We start from the raw sequence: 16508 nt of genomic DNA on the forward strand, positions 1-16508 counted from the left end.
CCAGTGTCGCAGACATCTTTTATGGAAAATCCTTTCCTTAGGATTTTTCCTCCAGAGAAGCTGGGAGGCCTCAGGAACAAAATGCAAACAATGGTTATCTGCTGCTGTGGAATGCAACAGGTGCATCTGGGATTGGTCTCATGTGGTTGTTTCTAATTAATGGCCAATCACACCCAGCTGGCTCGGACTCTCTGTCCAAGACACAAACCTTTGCTATTCATTCCATTCTATTCTCAGCTTAGCCAGCCTTCTGAGATGAAACCTTTCCTTCTATTCTTTTAGTATAGTTTTAATGTAATATATATCATAAAATAATAAATCAAGCCTTCTGAAAGAGATCCTCATCTCTTCCCTCATCCTGAGACCCCTGTGAACACCATCACAGGCCAGCAAACTGCACCTGCTGAGCCCCTTTTGCAAATGACACTTTTGGATTCTGTCCCCTCCTGCTGTACACAGCTCTCCTCCTGCTCCTGCCCGTCCTGCTGGGTCCCTGGGCAGCAGCTGAGGCTGCAGGACTGCACACACGGACAGGGAGCCCATTGCCTCCTTCCAGAGCCCTGCTGGTGGTCACAAAGTGGCTCCTGGGGTCTGTGCAGAGCAGAGCCCGTGGGACAGTGATGCTGGCAGGGAGTTATTTACAGACGTGAATGAGATGGGGCTGCTGTGGAATGTGCCTTGAGCTGTTTGATTTTCCAGCATCAGCCTCATTCCATGGTTATGGCAATGGGAAGATGCCAGCAGCTCACATCCCAGGCAGCAGATAAAGAACTTAATGCTACAACTTACTTTAAAAGTTTTTTGACCAATCACACAAAGCAAAAGCACATTGACAGTAGTTCCATCCAACTACTACAAGCACATATGCCTTTGGTTAAACAATGCTTGCTTATTTCAAATACAATTCCTGCTTGTGAGCCTTAAAACACAATGCACAGAGCTCCATTATTAAGCTTAAAACTTCCTAATATCTCACTAGATAAACCTTTCTGTATCTTAGAGAGTTATTCCAGACAAGTGTTAATACACAGACCATTGTTTTATTTGTTTTTGCTTTTCTACAGTTTAAATAGATTTTCTGCTGACCAATCTCATGGCTGCTGCTTTAGCTCTGCTCACAGTTCTGCTGTCTCTGAGTCCTGCCTTTTGCAGCTTTCCCAAAACCCTCTGATTTTGTGGATTCCCACAGACAGCACCTCTGACAGCTTTTGCTGCAGCAGCCATCACTGAATGCATTGCGAGTGATTAATTTTCTTTTAAAAAAAATAAAAATAAACCTAGTGAGTGCAATGTGCTAACAAGTTAAAAATAATAATAGGTGTCTGTGACCATGCTGCTTCTGTCTGAGTCCTTCAGGGGGATTCAGTTGCTAAGAACAACTTCTGCAGTTTGCCATATTCCCATGTGTTAAGCAACAACCAAATCACTACAGGCAAAAGTCCCAGCTGTCAAGCATGAGGAGTGCAGGGGCTGCTTGGGGGAGGAGTACCAGGCATTTCTCTCCTCTGTCATATCTGCATATTGGATCATTTAAAAGAAAAATTAAATGAGGCAAGGGCAGAGTGGGAAGCATGTTAGAGACTCTTCAAAACACCATCCCCAAAAGTTTGCAGGGAAAATTCCATTTGACTGGTCCTTCTGTGCTTCATCTGGAGCTCTGACAGGAGATCTTTTCCAAGGAGAATGTACTTGCAGCTCTTTCAGACAGCAAGAAAGGCTGAACTTTGTTCACCTACCCAGACAGAACTTCTCTCTGGGCAGGTCTCAGACACAAGGGGAGGAGCTGGAAATGTTGGAAGCCGACTCTTCCACACAAACAGCATTTGGGTGTTTTCCATGACAGCTTTTCCTTTCAAACTGCCTCCAATCAATCCTGACTCATAGGAACGAGGCAAACAATGCCATCTTTGTTTCTTCACACATAAATAAAGACTGGAAAAGTTACTTAGGCTTTTAGCAGAAGTAAGTTGATTTTTTTGACTTTGCTTTATTTCCACCAACTCAATATTCTGCCACAAATCTTAGCCCTGTGTTGAAAAAAAAAGATATGAGCTCAGTGTTTCCTTTTTAGCAAGTGGTTTTGCAAGCAAAGGGTGCTGAGAACAAGACAGTCATGACAATTGGGAGAGGGCACCTTACCTGCATTTCTCCAAATGTTCACTTTTCCCATGGGAAGGTAATACTGTTTTGCCATTTTGAAAGTTTGTCTCTGTGTATGGAGGGCATAAACGATAAATACAAAGCACAAAGAGTAATTCCAAAGATTTCAAGTAGATAATAAGTAAAAATTTTAAAACTTTGTTGAGAGGCAAAGCTGAGAGCTGGAACTGTCCCCCCAGGGTTTCAGGCAATATTTTGAGCAATCCCTGCGCTGTGCCCTGGCACCATTTGGCTGTGCTAGAGGTTCTACTGTCTCTCGAGATTTTGATTCATAAACTGAATATTCTCTTTGTGGACCTTAGTGCCACACTCTTTTTAAGCTCATGAAGCATCACAGAACTCTGTTAATATTTCATGTTTTATTAATTCCCTACTTAGCCAGTTCTCTGATTGGTTAAATGTAGTGTCTGTAAACCTCCTAGTCGTATTTTTACCTGAAAAGGCTCAAAAGGCTAATTTAGTCTGATGGATAAACACATGCTTAGAAAACACATATATTGGGGAAAAAAAGTAAAATTTAATAAGGGATGAGCATAACCAAAACACTGTGGGGAAAAGCTGTACAAGTAAATGTCCATGCTGTTAACTAGCTATGAAATTTTGTGCAAAGGATGTATTCATGTCATAATGAATTCTCTCAGAATGTGCCCAGCTTTGAATATCTACAGCAATGGAGCCCTCTGTTACTCTGTTAGTTGTTAATGGACATTAATTGCTGATGGTCACAGCTTCAGTCTCTTCCCCAGCTGACCAAAATGAGTGTTACATAGGAAATAAACTGTGTCAGAACTGAAATCAGTGAGCATCGAAAATATCCCACCTTGAGCTTCTGGCACATGCTCTCATTCTAGGAGGTGATTGTAGACAGTCTGATATATTCTCATTTTTACAGGACCTTTTTGTATGTGCATGTAATATGTAAATATTATATTTTTATTTTAAAATATTAGAATGTTTATATTATCATTATTATTACATTGCTATATATGTAAATATTATTATATATTTACATATATAGTAATAATGTATTATTGACATTGATGAAACACCGAAGCTGAGAAATCAAGTACACAAAGATGTTCAAAATCCAATTATTGCAGAGGTATATAATATATATAATATATAATATATATAATATACATAATATATATAATATATATAATATAGATTATATATAAAATATGTTATATATTATATATATTTTATATTATATATTATATCTAAATAGATAATATATAATATTCTATTTAAAATATTATAATTTTATCTTTATATTATTATTATATTCCTATATATGTGAATAGTATTATATATTTACCTATATAATAATAATGTATTATTGACATTGATGCAACAAAGAAGCTAAGAAGCCAAGTACACAGATGTTCAAAATCCAATTATTGCAGAGGTATATAATATATATAATATATATAATATATTATATAGATATATAAAATATATATATTATATATTATATATTATATATTATATATTATATATTATATATTATATATTATATGTAAATAGATAATATATAATATTTTATTTAAAATATTATCATTTTATCTTTATATTATTATATTGATATATATGTGAATAGTATTATATATTTACTTATATAGTAATAATGTATTATTGACATTGATGAAACACAGTAGCTGAGAAATCAAGCACACAAAGATGTTCAAAATCCAATTATTGGAGAGGTATATAATATATTATATATATACAATATATATTATATATATAACATATATAATACATATATAATATATTTTATTATATATAATATATAATATATAATATATAATATATAATATATAATATATAATATATAATATATAATATATAATATATAATATATAATATATGATATATGATATATGATATATGATATATAATATATAATATATAATATTAAAATAGTATATTTTTACCTTGATATTATTATTATATTACTACATATGTAAATATCATTATATATTTACATATAGAGTAATAATGTATTATGGACATTGATGCAACACCGAAGCTAAGAAGTCAAGTCCACAAAGATGTTCAAAATCCAGTTATTGCAGAGGTATTACATAATACACTACAGAACAAAAGGGGATTAATTTTCACTTTCAATGTGGCATCACTCACAGAGTTCCCCCTGGAATTTCTCAGAGTGGAAGCAAACACATGAGTAGTGGATGTGATCAGCCCAATAAGCTGTGCTGGAGATCAGGCAGGTTTCAGACACTGCTCTCATCCTGAGTGAAGGTGCCAGCTCCCCTGGATTAACTGCTCTGCCAGGGCTGCAGGAATTTCCTGGGCATTCCCACAGGAATTCAGCTCCAGCTTCCACTCCCTGAGCTCCCCCTGCCTCTGCCCCACTGAAAACCCTTTCAGGGCTCCTGCAAGTGCAGATCAGGACACTGAAACTTCTTTTCCTTGTCTTAAATTAGCTCCTGAAGTTGAGGCATTTTAAGAACTCAACCTCCAGAAACTCTCAATTTTCTTTGGGTTTGTTTTGTGGGGGTTTTTTAATCCCTGTACAAATTTTCAGCGTTTGTGGAATTTTAACTTGGTTAAATTTAAACAAAGTAAAGGCATAGAAGGGAAATCACAAGATCAGTAACTCTTCCTTTACTAATTTCTGAGTTGAAGATCTAGACCTTAATACATTTTCTAGCAAATTTTAAAATAATATTCCAATTTAAAAAAAAAAAAAAAAAAAAAAAAGGAGAGGAAGGCAAGGAGTTCAAGTTTTTACTTTTGGTCACTTCAGTTATTGTCTCTGTAGAGCCATCTGTACATTATCTTGTCTGATTAAAGCCACAACATAAAACCTTATCTTAAACTAATTTGCTTTTACTACTTACTTTAAATTCCAGTAAAATTTGACTGCACATTCTCTGTTCTGACACATTCTGAATGTGCTTGTCTGCACAACTGAAATCCATGTTTTTCACCCCAACTATGTATAAAATAGATTTCCAATAAAAACTGACATGTTTCAGAGGAATTACGAAATCATTTTCAGGGCATGATTGATACTAATTATGATTGATTTTGATTTAGTTTACATTTGCTAAACTCACTCTTAAACCAAAACAAAAAAATGAAAGTGCAGTTGGTATAAGCACAGCTATTGATATATGGCAGATATATTGAAAATCAAAAAAAGCCAAAAATATTTTGAATAAGAGTATTCTCTCTCCTGCCCTGTCTAACATTTGTTTCACGCTCAAGACTTCCTTAAGCTTTAAGTGGGAGTTCTGTATGGGTCAGCTCTGTAAGACTCAGGTTCATAGGGAAAAGTGACACGTAGAAAGGAGCTAAAAACCAATTCACCTTGGGAACCTTAACTGACTTGTACAATTTGCCACCGTGTTCAATATATTTCAAAGGTATCCCATAATAGCCAGCAGTTCCCGACAAAGGTCACTGTAAAATCATATCCTGTATTACTCCATATTTCTGAAATTGTTCCTTGTCTGCCAGCTGCTCAGCTGGACTTTGCCAATGAAAGCAAAGTTTCCAGGGTTATCACTCTGCCCCTTCAACTGCATTATCTACAAAACCATAAACCTGAGTGGGAAAAAAAGCTCTGGGGAGGTTTATAAAAGATTCCCTGAGCAGAGGCTGCGTCCAGGCTGTTCTCCTGAGCTGAAGCTGCCTCCGTGCTCTGCCACCATGCCCGCCGACTACAATGGCACCTGGGAGATGCAGACCAATGAAAACTTCGAAGGATACATGGTTGCTTTAGGTAAATGACAAAATATTAATGAGATCAGGAGAAAATGGTTCAGTTCTGAATCAAATCATTCTAAAATTAATGAACTTTTTCTGTAATATACGTTGTGGCATAAGGGTTGCTGCCAGATCAAGTAATTGTTTTCAGAATTGCAATGATCTAAATATATAAGCAATTGAAGACTGGTAGCCAAAGATGTTATTTTTTATTTAGATAAATGAAAAGACAGATACATCTGGGGGGGAAAGCCCCAAACCAACAGGTTTTCAGATCTAAAAGCTCTTTTGTACTCCTGGTATATTCTTGCTCTAACAGTGGAGCCACAAGTTAGTTAAAGAGGAATAAGATACTCTATATCAGTAAATTAATAATAATGCCATTATTTAATTGGTGCTTTGAACTAATTATGGTACAGAGATGGAAAATTTGATGCTTTAACTGATTTTCTACTAGTTTTACCAAAGAACCTTATTGCTAATTGATTGATCTCTTCAGACTGAAATAGAAGTACATAAATACATAATATACATACATACATATGTATGTATATTAATACATAAAAATAAAAATACATAAAAATAAACTCTACATAAAATACATAAAAATACATAAAAATAAACTCTAATCATTATTCATCAACAATTGAAAGAAGTTGCAATTTTGCCAAAGCTTTAACTCTCTTAAGAGAGAAAGTCAAGTCTCACTATCCATGGTTTTTAGCTTTTGCATTTGTGGAAAAAAATTCAATAACTTCAGGGACATCTGTAAATATTATGTATATACACTTGTGAGGGACAAAAAGAGAGAGTGCTTGAAAATGAGAATGATTAGGACAATGTCTTGAATTTAAGGAGAAAGATACACATTAATTGAAGAGATTTTTGTGCATATATAAACTATAAGTTATATCTACACAATCAGCTATAGTAATTTCAAACTGCCAATGAATAAGCAAAAATAACCCAACACCAAAACCAGTGCAAAGATGCAAATGCTGTAGATGATTCTCAGAAAGAAATGGCAGGGAAAGGGTGAAAAGATATTCTTCTGCTCTTTTTCTCCCCATTTTACATTTTGCTGATATTTTAAGTATTAATATGCTCAGATTCAAAGCACACAGGTTTTGAGGGGTATTTTTAATTCATCTGTCCTTTTAATTAATGCATACACATTTCTATACTTTAATTAAAGATTAGGTTTGCCCTCTAAGTCAGAAAGTTTGATTTTATCATAAACATGTTACAAAGTATTTAAATATACTATAATAGAACTACATATCATTTTTATTGCTTATATTGTTCAAAATGCAGTTATGAAAACCATGCTTTAATAAAACCTCCCTGATTTTTCTCCAGAAGCTACAAGACCAATATATTAGTCAGAAATAGCATTTCTTTAGAGGTCTAGACATTTCTGCCCTCAGAGAGAACTAAATTTTATGTTGCCTGGCTATAAATCAGCCCCGGAGATACCTTTAATCCACCACAGCAGATAAAATATACCCAAGAAGCCTTGCATATAAATACTGAACAAGACCATTATTCCCCACGTTTAAAAGCCACATTTTTTTTTTCAAGCTCCATCCTCTTGCTCAACTCAATTAGCACTTCCCAAGTAGGATAATGAATCCAGCAGGAGAAAAGGGCTCCATTAGGGAGTGGCATTGCTGGGCTGGCAGTGATTTACAGCCACCAGAGGATGGCCAGCAAGCCAAACCCGAATCTTTCAGAGCTGCAGGGGCATGGGAGGTGATTTCATGTGCACACAGCAGCACAATCAGATCCCAATGTCAGAAATTATTATTGCAGATGCTGCTGGCACTGGGATGGTGCCAGGGATGTTCTTTCTCCCCATGGTGCCAGCAGGGCTCCCAGTGCCAAGCATCGTGTTAGTCCTCGCTGGGAGCAAAATAAGGGTGCCAAGGGGATCAGCACTGCAGGAAATGTTGGCAGAATATGAAACAGAAACCGTCAAATGCCCTGCACAAATGCTCTTTTTTGACTTTTGACTTTGGGTTTGTCTCCTTTTGAACTGCAATTTGTTTGTCTGTCTGCTATTGAACAAGAATGGATTTCACGTTTTTGTTTGATTGCTTCTTTTTTTGTTTCATTTTTTTACACTAATTAATTAACCTCTTGTATACTCCCAGACTACAGGTTCATCATAAAAGTAACATGCCCAGGTCCTCTTGATTACATGCTTATTCTCCCTTGATTACATACCCAGTCTAACCTGCTAAATCTCTGATAAGGGATATTATTCAGAGATCCTACTTTAGTGAGGCAAAAAAGGCACTGTCAGGCTTAATAGCCCCTCTTGTTTCACATTCTCAAAAAAATTCAGGTGATTAAACACACCAGCATCTATTCACTCCTGCTTGTATGTTATATGCTCACAATATTCCCACAGATATCCCATTAAGAAATAAATTTATTATCAGTGGAAGAGCCTCAAGTTGAAAGTGTACTTGTAAGCACAAGAGGATTTTTCTTTGAAATTATGTTTTCCTCTGAAAAATGTTGCAAGTAAGAGCACCAATTGTGGAACAGTATAATATTGTCTATATACAATATTATATATTGTATATATACAATATAAAATATATATTTTATATTTATGTATAAATGTATATATTTACACATTATATTTTTAATGTGTAAATATAAATGCTGTGGGGCTTTATTTTCATTACCAAATCCTGGCATTTTCACTCTCTCTTTTCTGGTTTTTGACAGGTATTGACTTTGCAACTCGTAAGATTGCCAAACACTTGAAACAAACCAAGGAGATTGTTCAAAATGGAGACAATTTTAAAACCAGAACACTCAGCACTTTCAGAAACTATGATCTGGATTACACTGTGGGCGTGGAGTTTGAGGAGCACACCAAAGGACTGGATAACAGAGTGGTGAAGGTAAAAACCTGCTGTCTGTTCATGCCACAGTCAGCTCCAGGAGCCTGCAGCTCCCAAAATCAGCTTATAATATATATTACATGAATTATTATTGTATTATTATTATGAATATATTAAGTCAAACCCCAATATTTTACTGACATCAGAGGATTTTTATAAAGCAGAAGTAATTTGCATCCTGAGACAGTTTTCTTTCCTGCTACAAGCGTTTATTAGAAATGCAAATCAGGATGGCTACTGAGATATGTGAGGACAATCATTAATTAGGTTTTTCTACTGGGGGATTTTTCAAGTTTTTCTGATACACCTTATGTATCCAGAAAGCGGCAAAATTGTATTTTTACCTATGCATCCTCTTTAAGGAAACTGGGGGTTGAATTTAGGACTGCATCAATAGCACTTTTCATTTTGGGATGGGTTTGCACTGATCAGTCTCAGCAGGGCAGTTTGTTTGTTTTGGCAATTGTTTTGGCAAGTTCAAACATATTTGTGTTTGAACTCACATCATCCCTCACTGGAGGGACACAAATTTAGCAGAAGACATGGCTTGCTCACCACAGATCACTTTTAACTCTCAAACTAAGTTTGTGCAGTGTAATTCCTATGGTTTCTTCCAAATTATTCCTCATTCACGGCACTGCAAGCCATCAAAGAGTAAGACCCATTTTTTTCACTATCCTGAACATCCCCATATCTAAATTTCTTTCTGTCTCCTTCTCCAGTGTGCACTGAGTGGAACTAACTCCTGTGACAAATTCTATGCTTAAAAACACTGCTCCCACATCTCTTCAGAGCAGTTGAAGGCATTGCTAAGGATCTAAGGACTCATTTCATCACTCCTTAAATCCATTAATTAGTGCTCCTCTAGTGCTCATCACCACTACAAAACCTTGCTCTGCAAAGACGGAAAGGAAAGGAAAGGAAAGGAAAGGAAAGGAAAGGAAAGGAAAGGAAAGGAAAGGAAAGGAAAGGAAAGGAAAGGAAAGGAAAGGAAAGGAAAGGAAAGGAAAGGAAAGGAAAGGAAAGGAAAGGAAAGGAAAGGAAAGGAAAGGAAAGGAAAGGAAAGGAAAGGAAAGGAAAGGAAAGGAAAGGAAAGGAAAGGAAAAGGAAAGGAAAGGAAAGGAAAGGAAAGGAAAGGAAAGGAAAGGAAAGGAAAGGAAAGGAAAGGAAAGGAAAGGAAAGGAAAGGAAAGGAAAGGGAAAGGGAAAGGGAAAAGGGAAAGGGAAAGGAAAAAAGGAAAGGGAAGGGAAGGGAAGGGAAGGGAAGGGAAGGGAAGGGAAGGGAAGGGAAGGGAAGGAGGAAGGAAGGAATTGTGCATTTATAACTCCACTTGATTTAATTACAATACTAATTTCTAAAGGAATCATGTTATTTGTTTCTAGAGGGGAGAAGGAAAAAGCACACATGTCATGCCATTACTTTCTGAATTGCTCTAAAAGTATTTTCTGGTCATTTCATTAACAAAACAATGCCTCAAACACATTAAAGTTAGATGAAGGTAATAAAATTGGTAGGCAACATTTAAATGTAAAGAGGGCATGGATAATTTAAAGAGCATGTAGCTTGAAAATTCCGTAAATAAGAAAGAAATTAACTGAAATGGAATGAGTTTTGTCTCATTATTAATGGAAAGCTCCCTCATATGAGAATAAATCATCCAGTGCTGGACTAGAAAATAAATTAAGCTCCCAATATGCTTGGAGCTTTATAATAACTGAGCTTTCATGGACTGTAACTGTGTCTAATAAGGAGATGCCTGATACATGGTTAAATACACCCCTAAAAGACAGTGGTTCAAATGCAGAGCAATTCCAACAAAGTTGCTTTGAATGTACCCTGGAACATCTGCAGACAGGTAATTCAGCCTGTAAAGAGAACTTTTCCTTGCTGAAGGTTCTCCTGCTCCTGAAGGCACCAGGTCCAACCTATCTGCTCAGGCAGGGGTCAGCTGCAGCCCATTGTCCAGCTTATGATCACATCTCTTTAAATTTCTTACTAATTGTTTTAATGCTGTGGAACTGACATGTGAAGACCAGGTGTGCCACCAGACATTTCAGAAAGTACATTAAAATATACAAACACATTTAATGGAGATGTGAGTAACAAATTTAGTGAGGACAAGCAAATTTAGTGGATGAGATGATAGTAACACACTGTTCCTCTTGTTACTTTATGCAGAGCTAGAAAATGTGTTATCACTGCACTTTGCAGTACAAGCCTTCAAGTCTTCACTCATGAAACCCTATAACTTTTATTCATTGATGCCTTCAAACAGCAAGGAAAAAAAGCATTTTGCATATATTGCACCAATAGCTGTAAACACATTCAACAATTCACCAGTTAGTGTGAACACTTGTTACTCATGTATGTGAAGAAACTCATGGAAATGACAACAAAGCACTGCAAAAGCTTCCCTCTGTCACACAGCTGTCATCCTGAATGCATTTGGGTTTTGTTTAAATGCTCTGGGGTTTTTTTTTAATGAGGAAATCGGAGAATGATAGGAAGCAACTGTAATTGTGTATTCGCATTGTTTGAACTTATTTTCATATGTTCATAAGCTTCTGGTTAATGTAACTGAGTTAATGATCTGATTCATGCAGTCCCTGGTGACCTGGGATGGTGACAAACTGGTCTGTGTGCAGAAAGGTGAAAAGAACAACAGGGGCTGGAAGCACTGGATTGAAGGAGACATCCTGCACCTGGTAAGGGCTGCTCCACACACCCACAGCACATCACTGAGGCTGCTCGGGTTTTCTGTTTCAAGGATTTGTCATTTTTCTCTAGTTAGAAAGGTCTTCAGACAGTTCTGATCTCTGAACTCTAAGGAAATTTCTCCTCTGTTTCAATTCAGGAATGCTCAGTTTCTGTCCACCCTGCTCCCAATTAAGTCATAACCCTGCAGTGGTTTTTTTTGCTACAGTCCACTTCCCTCCAGCCCTCAACCCTTCCTGTTACATTGCACCTCTAACAAAATCTTTTTCTTATATAATCACTGGTAAAGCAGAAAAAAAAAAAATCAGATTTCAAGGTAAATGTTATTCTTTTTCTGAGCCAAACAATAAGAAATTTTGGCACACTGCACTGTAATATAGATCAGAAACCTCTGGATATTCAAGAAGATCCCACAAACAACCTATACTGCAATTATTTTTTCTTAGTTCAATAATAAATTCAAACACCTAAAGTAGCAAGCTGTAGCCCAAAGATAGATGTGGGGAGTCCAAGAGAAGCCAGAAAAACCTGTGCAGGAAATCAGCAATCAGTGATGTGCAGAAAGATTTCAAAATGACAGTACTGTAGAATCACAGAATCATTAAGGTTGGAAAAGACCTCCAAGATCACAAAGTCCCAACTTTGACTGAACACCACCATGCCCATTAACCCATATCACAAAATACCACATCTACTCTTTTTTTTTTTTTTTAACATTTCTCATAATGATAATGATTACAGAGTTTCCAATCAAGAAATGGGCATGGCAATACTGGGGTGGCACAGCAGGGGGATGGAGAGAGATTCTTGAGCCCATTGTTCTGTCCTAAGCTTTGCTGCAAGCAATCTGCCCCTTCCCAGGCTTGCTGTGCACATGCTTGGTGTGGGCAGTCACAGTGGCTCCCATCTCTGTGCCTGAAAGGGCAGAGACAGGAATCCAAAACCACAAAGTGCCACCCAACCAAAATCTCCTGTCCAGTGCACTCCTGCAGCTCTGCCTGAGCACACATTCAAAAGCTGACAGGGAAAGTTCTGCATGCTGGCACCAGGGTTTAGGCTGAGGCTGGTGGAAACAAAACCAAGCAGATTCTCACAGCAGCCCCCAGAAATTGTCCTGCAGGCTTGGCCCATTGCTGGCCACCTTTTCCAGTCCCTTGCAAGCCCTGTTTGGCTCAGGAATGCTGCATTCCTGGTTTTTTATTTATTTCCTTGTTTCAGTGCCTCTCATGAATTTTGAGGTAACATGAATTATAAACTATTACATTATATTGTTTTAATAACAGAACATGAAAAAACCTTGAATTAAAGCAAAGTTTTAATGCATCGTTCATGTTTATTCTTCTTAGAGTTCAGTTCATGTATCAAAAACTAATTACTGCGACATGAAATGCGTACCTGCTGTTTGGTTACAAATAATGCACTTTTCTTAGTGTTCTCTGTTTCATAAGTTTTTAATGCAGTGGTTCAGTTGTAGCAATTTCTGGTGGGATCTGATATGTATGCAAAATAAAACTTCTACCACTATATACTTACTAATTGTTTTAATACTGTAGGAACTGACATGTGAAGACCAGGTGTGCCATCAGACATTTAAGAAGAAGAACTAAAATGGAGCAGAAAACCTCCCAGATTTTCATCACAATGTTGGTTTTGTCTGAAGAGAAGAATGGAGCCAGATTTTCATTCCTTTGACGCTTCTATGTGAAGATATTACCTGCCTGTTTATGGAAACAAACACATTTTATACAAATAACATCAAAGAGTTACATACCTCATAAATTCCTCTACCTTCCAGTCTAGAGTTGAATAAAAGTAATTTTCTTTCAAATTATGTTTCCCTACATCTTTTTAATGACTTCCAGAGGAATGTCCATTAGCAACAAGGCTGAAAACGAACAGCCACAATTATTTCAGTCACAGTCTGTGTCTCCATAGTGCTGTATTACCATAATGTCTCTGGGTGACTGATTAACACTGGATATTCACTGGACTGTTTCTATTTAATTTAGTCCTGGATCACTAAGTCCACAGTTGCAGGCAACAGAATGCCTCACTGAGCACAGTGCATGTCCTTTCACATCAGGACTGTTCCCCTGGATTTGGCCCAGGTCTAAAGCTGCTGCTGATTATCCCCTGATCAATATCCCATGGCCTTTGTGAAGTGCTGCAGCTCCTCAGTACCATCCAAACACGGATCAATGACAATGCTGTAACTTCCAGTTAGAGCTGGCAGCCTAACAACCATCCCCGTGGGGAAATCTGCTGTTTGAAGCAAACCCTGCATGGAAGAGTTGCTCCATGGTGTGAAAACTAAGGCACACTTAGGACTGTGAGGGGAAAACTGCAGAGTACACACAGCGTGCATGTACCCTGTGCAGAAAGAGTGCCCAGCATGCTGCAATCTTCACCTTGTACCACCTTTCAGAGACTGTAAAAAGGAAAATCTTTTCCATGCAATTCTTCTCAGTTTTATTCAGGGTTTTTCAAAAGAATTCATGTTCTTTGCTAAAGGCAAGTTTAAGTTAACCATGGATGATGAACACTACTTCAGTAGATAGAAACTTTTATTATTCAACAGAATGTGTGCACACCTTCCCCAGAAGAGCTTGTATGCCCAAAAGCTCATCTGCTTTTTCTAATGACATGAATTATTCTAATAAAATACACTGTCTTTCCTACAACCTTGCCTTTCAGATGTAAAAACTTCCACATCAGCTTTAGCACTGTTAAGTTCCCTCATGTCCATAGGCTCCCATCCTCTGTTTAGTATGGGAGGAGTGAAAATCCACTGAACACATCAGTGGCTCTGTGGAAGCACAGAAAATATGTGAAAAAGCTTTGGCAGAAATGGAGGAGCATATGCTTTCTCCTCATCTCCACCTGCTCCTCAGCCCACTCACTGTCAATAGCTCAGGGTAGGAAAGGAGGGAGCCTCCCAGCTGAACTAGGTTACATCTGCAAAAATCTGATGAATGTACCACCAATACTTCTGTGGCCATGGCCATTAGCCTGCTTCCACTGGGATTGAGATAAATTTCATTTTAGTAGCTAGTACAGAGCTGTGCGTTGGATTTAGCATGAGAATAACGTTGATATCACACTGATGGTTTAGTTGTTGCTAACTAGTGCTTCCTCTAAGCCAAGGACTCCAGGTTCCCTGTTCTGCCTGTGAGGAGGGAGGGAGCAGAACCAGCACAGCTGACCCAAAGTGCCCATAGGGATATTCCACACCACAGAACATCATGCTGAGCATACAAATCTGCAAGAAGGAAGGGGAAAACTGCTGTGTTTGGGATGGCATTCCCCAATAATTCCTTGGGCTTCCCAAGGAGCTGTTGCATGAGATGGACCCCACGTCCTGGGCATGCCTGAACACCCACCTGGGAAGTGGAGAATGAGCTCCTTGTTCTTTGCTTTGCTTGTGCATGCAGCTTTTTCTCCACCCATTAAACTGTCATTGGCTCAGCCCTGGAGTTTTCTCCAGGATTGTCTCTGTGGTGCTTAGTTGCCAGCTGGAATTCAATCACGACAGGCATACAAGTGCATATGTCAGGATATTTTTATGAATTGGACTTTGCTTCTCCTGATAAAAGTTGACTTGGTATCAAACTTCCTGTGCCTGTTGCCTGGGCAATGCTTTCATGTTAGATTGCACAGAAGAAACTGCACTTGGAGTTAGTAAACTCCTTATTTTGACTTATTCAGCCCTGACCTGGACTTTTCAGTAGAAATGCATTCAATTCATAGTTCTCAGTCTCTGCTAGTTACAAGGATAAAAAAGTACCACAGCTCATTAAGCTTTCAAATTATTATCAGAATGTAATCACTAGGAAACAAAATGTGCATGTTATAATCAGTGACATTTCTCCTGGTTGTTTCTTGCCAGGAGTAACCCTGTGTGTAAATTCACACCAAACCATAAATCCAAAGAAAACCTTTCATATATATCAAAAGGTACTATCATCAATGATGAGTCTGAAGAGGGAAAGCAAACATTCTTTAACTGGTTTTTTATTGTGCTCACTAGTTCTGGCTAATGGTTATGGTTCAGAAGTAAAGGAAGCAGGAAATTGAGCACAAGTAGACTTTGACTGGGAGGAAACTGGATCTGACCCTAATTTTTTGCCTAGCTCAAAAATGAAAATTTCTATTTTTTTTGCCTAGCTCAAAAATGAAAACTTCTAACAGAAAGTGAGGAAATATGCAAGCTTTTTTACTCTCCAAAACAACATTTTCTTTTTGCACAGACTGATACACAAGAACTTGCAGCCTCCTTTACAACTGCACAGTGCTGGAGACAGAGGAGATATTCTGTTGCATTATAATTCCTCCCAAAGTTATCCTTGTTTGCATCATATTTGTGATGTTAGGCTGGTCTCTAAGCTGTTCCAAGTCCCTTATCTCCTTGTCAGCAGATTAAATACTTGTGCTGGAGGAACAGACCTTGCTGGTAAATCAAAGAATGTTCATTCACATTCCTTCAGCCCTCTGGCACACCGCGCTGTCTCAGGTGTTTTGAAGGATTACCATTTGCATGGATTCTTTATTCTTTTCCTCACAGAGAATATTGCTCAAGTACAGCCCCAGGAAGGGAATTTATCAGCAATCTTCTGATCCAGTGTAGTGGGATGACCCTGGATGGATTCTTGGAAGCCACCAGAGCCTCTCTCTCTGACTCCTCTCTGCAGCTGCACAGGGGAGACAAAAAACAACAAAGGGTTCATGGGCTGAGATAAGCACTGGGAGAGATCCCTCACCAGATACCATGACGGGCAAAATGGGCTCTAATTAGAGATATTAATTGACTTTATCTCTAACAAAACAGAGCAGGATAATGAGAACCAAAATAAGATCTTGAAAACAGCTTCCCCCCCACTCCTCCCTCCTTCCCAGCTCTACCTCCTGCCCCAGTGGTGCCAGGAGACAGGGATGGGGGTTATGGTCAGCTCCTCACCCCTGGCTTCTCCTGCTGCTCAG

General features: G+C 37.9%; 1 protein-coding gene across 1 annotated transcript; it reads left to right on the top strand.

The window, feature by feature from the left end:
• The first annotated feature begins 5803 nt into the window (after positions 1-5803).
• Positions 5804-13359, top strand: RBP2 (retinol binding protein 2). Its single transcript, XM_058031309.1, has 4 exons — positions 5804-5914; positions 8638-8816; positions 11420-11521; positions 13085-13359. Exons 1-4 carry the CDS (start codon positions 5842-5844, stop codon positions 13136-13138), a joined length of 408 nt encoding a protein of 135 aa, XP_057887292.1. The 5' UTR covers positions 5804-5841; the 3' UTR covers positions 13139-13359.
• Positions 13360-16508: the final 3149 nt, after the last annotated feature.

Source organism: Melospiza georgiana, chromosome 10 (genome assembly GCF_028018845.1).
Source record: "Melospiza georgiana isolate bMelGeo1 chromosome 10, bMelGeo1.pri, whole genome shotgun sequence".
Taxonomy (NCBI): Eukaryota; Metazoa; Chordata; class Aves; order Passeriformes; family Passerellidae; genus Melospiza; species Melospiza georgiana.